Source organism: Amborella trichopoda, chromosome 11 (genome assembly GCF_054954075.1).
Source record: "Amborella trichopoda isolate Santa Cruz 75 chromosome 11, AtrichopodaSantaCruz75HAP2 v2.0, whole genome shotgun sequence".
NCBI classification, from domain to species: domain Eukaryota; kingdom Viridiplantae; phylum Streptophyta; class Magnoliopsida; order Amborellales; family Amborellaceae; genus Amborella; species Amborella trichopoda.
Genome location: NC_142346.1, coordinates 38,710,086 through 38,720,036, shown reverse-complemented (window position 1 = coordinate 38,720,036; position 9,951 = coordinate 38,710,086). Strand labels below are relative to the sequence as shown.

The 9,951-nt window shown below is 35.9% G+C and overlaps 1 protein-coding gene across 15 annotated transcripts; it reads right to left on the bottom strand.

Annotated features, from left to right (window-relative positions):
- Positions 1–321: 321 nt before the first annotated feature.
- LOC18436856 (tubulin-folding cofactor C) lies at positions 322–9,269 on the bottom strand. Of its 15 annotated transcripts, none has more exons than XR_016044175.1 (5): positions 8,997–9,251; positions 7,043–7,195; positions 5,840–6,942; positions 3,056–3,400; positions 322–976 (listed from the first exon to the last, which is right to left on the bottom strand). XR_016044175.1 is itself a non-coding variant. In XM_020668922.2 (4 exons), exon 3 carries the CDS (start codon positions 6,938–6,940, stop codon positions 5,876–5,878), a length of 1,065 nt encoding a protein of 354 aa, XP_020524581.1. In that variant the 5' UTR covers positions 6,941–6,942; positions 7,043–7,228; positions 8,997–9,251; the 3' UTR covers positions 2,776–3,301; positions 5,840–5,875. The 15 variants fall into 15 exon arrangements, 9 of the variants coding, with proteins under 9 accessions (XP_020524581.1, XP_020524578.1, XP_020524576.1 ...); XR_002281390.2 differs by having other exon boundaries at positions 3,056–3,301; XR_002281391.2 differs by having other exon boundaries at positions 3,056–3,294.
- Positions 9,270–9,951: the final 682 nt, after the last annotated feature.

Here is a 9,951-nt window from a genome sequence, read left to right as displayed (position 1 = left end):
CGTGATCTTCAGATCGATCCAGATTCAATCTAATATATATTCATATGAACTAGTTGGCTAATCCCATCTTTGCCCATATATATATATATATATATATATATATGGATATGGAGAGAGAGAGAGAGGGGGAAGGTGTACATAAGTTAATCGGCTAATATGATCTACAACAAACTAACTTTTACACAATTCCAAGTTGAATCCTTACTAATACAACAGCATATGTGAAAAGTATCATATGTTATAGCGAAAAAAAGAAAAGGTTCCATTTCGTATTTGACTTCATTTTTAAACTTGCGTTAGGGTAAAATACGGAAAACCGAGTAGCGAACGGCCATCGTTTTATTAAAATATCCAACAATTCTATGCCATAAATAACCATTCCACATTACCTCCAAAACCTCCACTTCCCATAACCATCCATCCATAACCTAAGACTAACCACCATTCAAAAACTAGCCACCATTAAACTTTCAATTTTATTCAAAAACCACTCCATAAATACCCCCTTCCATCACCAAAAACCACAGAAATCAAATAAACTAACAAAATAAAACGTGAAGAAAAGGGAAAAAAGAGAGACAACACTATGGCATGCTACCAGCTCCCTGCAATTTTATTGATCTTGGCAGTCCTTACGGCAGCCTCCGTGGCACCAGTAGCGCAAGCGCAATCTGCGAATGCGCATCCGGCAGGATTCTCTGAGTGCTTCTCGGGTCTGTGGGACAAGACGGGATGCTGGCAGGAGGTCTACAACTTCTACACCACTGGCAAGAACTTACCTGGTTTGAATTGTTGCAAGGCATCTCTGGAAGTGGGAGCACAATGCTGGCTCACATTTTGGGTACCTGGTGGCCTCAGTCCAGCTCTCATCTCCCAGCTCAAATCTTACTGCACTGCATTTGTTGCGCGCTCAGGCTCGGGGTCTGCGCCTGCACCCGGAATGTCTGTCTAGGCAGAAACCCTTGTCGAAGCCCACCTAAATGCTCCCAAAATGGCGCATGTCAAATAAAGAGTGGAGCTTCATTATCTTTACTAGTATGAGGGAATATTTCCTTCTTATTTTGGGATTTAAGTGTAATTTTTGTGGTATGGAACTTGTCAGCTATTGTTCCCAGTGCTTTTTGAATGTAAGCCATGAAAAAGTTATTTTTTGCCTATATTTTTAAGTATTGTGGAGATCTCTCATCAAAGTTTCAGAATTTTTTTTGGTTTTTATGGGTTTAACATTCTGACTATGCCCAAAATTAAATAAAAACACAAGACAGCTTATTTGTGATGGTTTGAATATTCTCAGAAGCAGAATACTTGGCCTGAATAACATTAAAAAAAAAAAAACAATACTTGGGATAAAACTTTCAACCCAAGTATATTTTAAATGTTAAGACCGATGCAGTTTACAAATCTAACAACGAAAAAGGAGAAACGCTTCCTCTTATTGATGAACTTTTTTTTGAAACGTTACTAAATTCTTTTTTTTTTTTTTAAGTCTAAAGGGATGACTACATTTTTCCCATTTTGATATTGCTGCACATATAATACAAGTAAAGCATTGTCATTGAAAATAATAAATATTACTTCGAGATCGCTAACTTTTCTTGCCAAGATAACAAGAGCGTAGTTAACAGTATTATGTTAAAATACAACGTTTTTCCTTTTGCTAAGTAAAACACGACCTTTTTCATAAGGACATTTTTAAATATATGTTTTATAAGGGAGTGGTTTGTGTAGAGCCTAGGCTCTAAACAATCAAATTAGAGCCTACCTTCAAATAGTATCGAGAAATGTGGTTTCAATACTGAATATCTTTGTGATAGCTTTAAAATATATTTTATCTTTATTTATAAATTTTAAAGCTTAAAACATAGTGTAGATAGACAAATCTCTAAAACTTGAAAATTGAAGGTCCAAAAATGCGTTGCAAAATCCATTTTTTTCTCTTGTCCATACATCTTGATGATCAATTTGAGAATATTTGGGTATCAAAAATTTTTGAGGTAAGCTCTAACTTGATTGTTGAGAGCTTCGGCTCTATATAAACTTTTCCCTTTTCGTAAAGCTGGATTTTCGAAAAAAGTTGTATAAAATGAGACAATTTACCTATTGTACAAGGAGGTCAGGATTGTTTATAACTATCTGATGTGAAATTTGATAGGTTGAGTGTGTCATAAAGTTCAAGAGTTTTTTTTAAAAAAAATTGTACTTGATCAATGGAATAAATGCAACCACTTAATTTTACATCCAGAAGATAAGGTGAATTATGACCAACTTATACAAAAGATAAAAAGTGCGGTTTGCATAGAGCCGAAGTTCTAAATAATCAAAACTATTGCAAGAAATAACTTAAGAGTAATGATCCTATGAAACCCTCTCACACCCATGTATGTAGGACCCCAAAAGATCACCATTAAATTTGGTATAGATCTCTAAAAAAATCAAGTCCCACACTCATGTGATAACTTTTCTAGAGATCTGTGTCAAATTTAATGGTGATCTTTTGAGATCTTACACACATGGGTATGGTAGGATCTCATAAGATCATTATTTATAACTTAAACATGTCAATTTTCGTATGAGATTGCCTACAAAGAGACCATTTATCTTTTCTACATGGAAGTCACATTCATTTCCACTCATTAGATATCAAATTGGATGGCTTGAGGTAAACCATGAAGTCCGAGAATTTATTATTTTTTTGGAACTTTGTATCTATTCAATGACACTTTTATAACCACCTATTTTGAAATTTAAAGGATAAAAATGATTGTAACCTCCACGTACAAAAAATAAATGATCTCTTTGTAAACAACACCTTTAAAGACAGTCCCTTTTCATACACACTCTATCTTCACAAACGAAAAAGAAACCTAAACACTAGAAAAGGTGACCCCCAAAAAACTACTCATGACACCCATCTTCATTGTACTAGAATAAAAAAAAAATACAGCAAAAAACTGAAGTACTGAGTAAAAAGAAAAGGAAAAACGTAGACTTAGGGCATCAGAATGTACCCTTTTGTGCATAAGTTGAAACGAACTGAAGTTGAACCATTTCCTACCTGATTTTTGCAGGTAAAGCATGAAAAGGCTCCTCTTTCAAATCTACAATCTCCTCATTGATTTCCACTGTTGTTTTTTCTGTGATCACTTTCATCTCTTCCTCTCTCTAAGCCATCATCTTCAAATTTGTTAATCTCTCTAGGCCATCATCTTCACATTTGTTAATCGTTTGGAGACAAAACCCACTTAATGGGGCAAATGGGTTGAACCCTCACACCTTGATAAGAGGTGTTGCCAACTGAAATCTTTCAGAGCAGTTTAGAGAGAGAATGTACCAAGGTTAGAGAGCACAGATCTAACTTACTCCAACCCATCTCTCTCTCTCTCTCTCTCAAAGAGAAAATCTGCAAATAGTTCAAGTGAAAGTATTGGCCAAGTTAACCGGTTTTAGGCCAATTCCAATCTCAAGGTGGTTTTAAAATCAAACAGCTGTATATTCTTACAAACCAAACTTGTACTCAAAATTTCTCTAAGATGAGTTACATATGCGATAATCCCAGGAATACGAGAGTTTGAAATTCATTGTGGTTAACTTTCTAAACTCATCTATGCCATTATAATCAACAACAACTCTCTCTTGTGAATTGCAACATTCTTTTTTTTTTCTGATCAATGTGAATTGCAATAGTCATCATGCATTTCCATTGGTGGATATTTGTGAAATGTGGCTCTAAGATTTTGAAGCTTTGGATGAACTTCTCCATTCGGGCTCCAAGCTCCAAGTCTTAGTGGCCAAAGTACAAATGAGTAGGTACAGAAGAAATAATGCAATCATGTGGTATGGTTTGGTGATCGAACGGAAAGGCTAGCAGACAATACAAATGAGCAGCACAGAAATAGCTCAAGGTTTTGGAGAGCAACCTATGATGCAATACATTTAATTAATATAGACATATACTTTCAAAAATAAGCTATACTCTCCTTGTATATAACATACATAAGACATAACGAATAGAATAGAGATTTCAATCACTAACAGATACATTCAAGCTGACGAGCAACTAGAGCAAAGACGATAGCAATGGACGATCTCATGGACGGAATTGGTGAAGACATCAACACATGATGAAACAGAAGTTGCATGGTACGGCATGATATCCATTTGCTAATACATTTTCCTCTTTGATACATAGCCTTCATTGAAAACCAGAAAGAAGGCACACATCAAATTGCATCCAAGATAAACAAACAAGGTTCGAAACAAATAACAGATACAGAACATAGTCAAGACTATTCACTAGAACAAAAAGACTCTCAGTAATCCATTTATGGCTGGCAAGTCATTGCATCATGCCAACAGATGCCTGAATGAGATTCCAAACAAGCAACTGAGATCAATAATGAATCTTGTACAACCAGTTTCCAATCATCTGGGAGTATAGCATCTACCTTCATGCGTATCTAAGCTAGCATTTATTGAATGAAATGACAGCTTCAATGAGATTGCTATGAGCACTGAACACTAGATTAGACACCATAGGCCCTGTGCTTTTGTTGTTCACATATGACATTAATAGTGTCAAGACACAGAACTGACGGATCTATAAGAAAAAATGTCTCAACGAGTTGATCATGCCTAACAGATTTAGGAGTTTTACTAGTGAGACTGCTGTGGACATGTTCATTAGCAAATCTTTCTGGTTGGCAAATTTCAGTGCATGCTATTGTGTCTCCTTACCACAAGAATCACCTTTAGGAACCACAACCCATAGTCCCCAAACCAGGCATTAAGATGACCCAAAATTTACAATCCCGAGTCAGCTAAGAAATGTTTTATTAGTTTTCTGTAATCTTAAGTGGGACAAAAAGATTAAGCATATGTGACCAAACCAAGTCATTTTGAATGTTAACTTATATAGCCATGCTAATATGAGAAATATGGTAGCCGGGAGTATATTCTCCTGATCTCCTTTAAGGATATTAGAGGAACTATGAAATAGAGTAAGCTCACTCTTCGCACAAGATGGTAACATAAGAGAGCCATGTGGAAAGGTTGGAGACAAACTTCGCACAAGACAAAGGCGGCAATGAATATCAAAGAATAGCATCAATAAGACTATGCCAAGAGTATGCCACATGAGACACTAGTTATGGCCGTGTCCATGGCTACGAACTTATCCTTGGTAACTTCTACAATTAATAGGAGTGAAGCCCAATGACAAAAGAACCTCTAACATATAGTACATCAAGCAAAGAACCACATGTGTTCTTTGTCATATAAATTGAAAGATAACCTAGACTTGCTTCGCATACTCATAGAAAGCAATGTTAGAGCAAACATTATGGCACATGGCTTGTCAAGTGCATGCCTACATATTCACGGATCCACAAGTTTCATAATAATCAACCCCATTAAAATCAGAGGAGGACGCAAGTTGAAGTGATGTTGGGAATGAAAAAACCCAATTTTGAATGAGGGCATAAATCTTCAAATAAAAAAATTAAAGAGAGAGGCCCAAGATCATGACTCACGCACATCACAAGGAGTTACAATTTCATCAGTACTTGTATAACTTACGAATATCCTCCAAATAATCAGCCCATTACATCTCACATTGTGCATAAAGTACACAACATACTCAAAATTCTTCACATATGAATCAAATTGAAGCCCACATATGAATCAAATTCAAGCCCATCAGTAGACTTTTCCATTGAAATATCAAGGATAGTGGGACCTTCATCAGCAACCTTTTCCATTGAGATGATAATGGGACAGCTAATGAATAAAAAAAAATGCCATTGAAAAAGAAATAGCCCTAAAAAATGCCACAAGTTCTTACCTCTCTGGAAAAACTCAAACAAACCCAAGTCTCATTTCAGTGGGATTGTACAGGAACTTCTCCAATTGTAGAAACTCGCTCTTCCTCTGGTATAATGCTCCAATTTGGTGATTGCACAGCTCTCAACCACTTGAAATCGTCAACATTTGCCCAGTTACCAGTCTCTTCACCAAGCCCACATTCATGTAGCTCCTCATCAAGGCCTTCATAGGATTTACAATAAGGGGCAAACCTCACACCACTGCTATCTTCGATAATAGGCCTGCTCTTAACCCTAAGATAAAAGTCTGTAACTTTTGCGTTGTGAATTCTTATCTGATGCGAAGGTAGCATGAAAATGCAGTTTTCCACCTCTTCTATGAGAACTGAACCAGTAATAGGGCCGGAGGAGACATGGCAACCACTCAATCGATGAACAAACAGAGCCCTCAATCTCCCTTTCAAGAAAATTTTACAGTTTGTGAGATCTGAAAGTGTAAAATCTCCATTAATGGAATCATTCAGATCCTTTACCAGAAGACCACCTTCATGGTTGCGAAAACCAGGGGAATCAAACACATTAGAGCTTGAAGAGGTCTCTAAGGGAGTCTCTGGAAAAGATTCAAAGCCTTCCACTTTAGATTCCTCTAGTACACTGGTCTGGTTCTTCTTTGTGGGCTTATTCTTGAAAGAAAACTTCTTTTTGGGAACAATCTCAGAGTTAATGGAATTAAGTTGTTGCTTCAATTCTGATATGGTTTTCTGAGCAGAACGAACCTCATAAGCAGGTAAAAAGTACGAGCTCTCGGCTAAAAGTTTCTCAAGCCCTTCAATGGCATTGGATATGGAGTTAAGCTTTGATTTGACTAGCATTTGGTCTGATGAATAAGGGTTTCTAGGACATTCTTGGAACTGGTTTTCTATGGCTTGTTTAGTGGAGGAGAAGTGAGAAACAAAAGAGGAGACGGATTCGAAAGAAGGATCACTATTAGGGTTTGCAGAGGAGGAGGATTCAATGCGCTGGTTGTGGAGATTGGAGAGGCGCTCGAGCATGGCAGCATGCTTTCGATTGATGGTAGGGTCAGAGTTTGATGAAGGATTGAGGATCTTGTTTTCTTCCATATCTGATGCATGAAAGAGAAAGATCAGTCCTTGAAGGATTTCAGAGAAAGAAGTAGCAACATAAATGAACAACCCATAGCCTATAGGAGAGAGAGAGATTACCCTTTAGGTATGGCAAGCTGGAAATGCAGTTTTTATTGAAGCTGGGACACCTGGAAATTGGCTGAAAAGGAAAACTGATGCCTGGAAGCTATGAACCTTTGTTCAGTAACCTGTCCTGGAGAATTGGTGCTGGCAATTTGCCCTCTTTGGAACCTGAAAAGCTAGAAACATTGTTTTCAATTGTTCCTGTTCATTATTTAACACATTAATTATATGTTGCAAATTATCCTCTGAATGAGTTTCTTCTATTTTAAAGCATCCATATCATTGCTTAGAAAAAACATCATAAATTATTGCCACATAAATCTCTCTCCATTCCTCTCTCGAATAGCGTCTTTGGTGGCCATAGATGAGTCTACTATTTGTTTAAATCAACTTGTATAAACAATCAGAATAAATGTGTGAATAGCTAATAACTCTACCAAACCAACAGATAACTCTATCAAACTAGGCTAATAAAAGTGTTTCCCTATTCATATAATTTTTTAACATGCACTCAAAATCAGTAGACACTAATATATCAGTAAATTAATAGCAATAAGTATTTTGAGACTCGGCCGGGTACACTCAGACTTGACCAAGTAACTCAGCCTTGCTCTATGGGAGAGGCGAGTTTTCCCTGAATACATTGTACACACATTCTTAATGTTTATATATAACAATGTCCAAACCTTAACAAGCAACACTCAAGTAGCGCACTGGGTAGTGTGCATGCTTGTTGTCCATGAGGTTTCAAATCCCTCCATAATCATTGCCTTTTTATTTTTATTTTAAGAGAAAACTGGTGAAAAAAAGAGGGTTTGAAAAGAGGATTTGTACCCAAGACCTCTTACAAAGAGTACTTCAACAGCCACGCTCAACCCAACACCACCAAATATCTTATCAATCAAAGTGGAATTGAAGGCTAATTATATATCTATTGTTATACCACATTTTTTTTTAAAAAAAAAAAGGAAACAATGAGATGAAAACGAGGATTCAAACCCAAGAAGTATCACATATATACCCCTAAAAGCGGCGAGCCTGACCAGCATGTCATTCAACGCATAGTATTATAAATGTGAATCATATATTATATATACATTAATTTATGTGTTGATTTTTTATTTTTTTAAACTCGAACTCTACTCAGGCGAGTTACTCGGACTTGTCCGAGTAATTCGGCTCGGCCAAGGGCTGAGTACCTTGGCTGAGTTGATTTTCTAAACACTGATACAAATAGATCATTATCTATCTTAACTTCAGAAAATACAGATAAATTTATAACAATAATACATTAAACGTTTTTGTTGATTTTTCAGTATTGCATAAAAATCAACATTACTAAGAAACCAGAAAACAAAAATATATTACCAAAAAATCAAATAACAACAATACAAGTAATCATTATTAATTTTAAATTCATAAACTAGACCCAAATGCAGAAAATCAGTATAGTAAATTACTGAAAATCAATAAACCGCTAGCAAAATGTATTGAATAATCGTAAACAATTTACTATTGAATTAGTAAATTTACTTATTAGTCAGTAAACAGACCATTAAATCAGTAAATTTTCTGATTAATCAAACATTTTTTTAGCTTTTAAACTTAATCGAAAATCAGTAAAGTTTCTGATTGATCAAAAAAATTACCATTAAATCGGTAAATTTTCTGATTAATCAAACAATTTACTATTAGTCAGCAAATCAACAGAAAATAAATAATTATTATGATTAAGCAAAGAATTTACCATTAAATCCCAGTAGATTTACCATTAAAACAGTAAATTCACTAATAAATCGCTAGTATTGATTATTCAGCATTACACAAAAATAAGAAAAAAAAAAACTCAAAGACAGCAATGTGATAACTTGTTTTAGATCGGTGAGAACCTTTCCATTTTGCAAGAAGAAAGACAGAGATCAGGGAAATAATGGTACAAATAATAATAATAATAATAATAATAACATACCTGGAAATTGGAGAAGCTTGATGCCCTCGTGCAGAGAGGCTGACGCCTAACAAAGAGAGAGAAAGGGACCAGAGCAATAGGGCTAAAGTGAGATCGACGCCTCACAGAGGATTTGGAGGAGAGAGAGCAGGGGAGTAGTTTAGAGAGAGAAAGAGGGCTTTACGCGCGTCCTAGAGAGAGAGAGAGACAGAGAGAGAGAGAGGAGCGGCTTTGGCGAGATGGCTTGGACACTGGCGCTCGGGGAAGAGAGCGACAGAGTGGGGTTGGAAGAATGTATCAAAATATCGACTGTAGCATTATAGCGTGCTCCTGCGTAGGATCATACTGTACAACTACGTGGTAAAAGAGTAATTTGGAAGAATTTTATTGATCTGAATTTTTGGGATCCATCTAGGCATCATCATATGATATTTGAGCAGGAATCCTGTGCGTCCCTCACCCACAAGGTCCTTTATAGAACCCCAATCTATGATCATGGAATCCCCATTTGCATCTTGAAAATGGATTGGCCTACGTTACCTGCGCTAGGTTTTAGAGGATTATATACTACAAGATCATTTATTTTAGGGTGAGGTTTGTATAAGGTGTCAACTTTATACTATTAAAGTAAGGTACACTTTAAAATTATGACGAAAAAGCAACTTCAGCATCGTAATGACTTTGCAAAGATATGCAAATTTATTGCTACCCTGAATTATGAAATTGAAAGTTCTAGAAATGGTGATGATCAAGCAGAACTATGAACACTTAAAAATCTTGAAATAGACAGTCCAGATAATGTGCTACAAATGAACTATTTTTAGAACTAAAAATTATCTTTTTTTTATATATATCTACAAATCTCGATGTTGAGATGATCAATTTGAAGGTTTTACAGCATAAGAAAAGCCTTCTCAATAGATTTTTTGGTGCACCTTACTTGTAAGGTATAAGGTTCACACCTTTTATAAACTTT

Coding starts and splice junctions, on each gene's coding strand:
- LOC18436856 (XM_020668920.2), bottom strand. CDS start 6,940: ATGGAAGAAAACAAGATCCTCAATCCTTCATCAAACTCTGACCCTACC.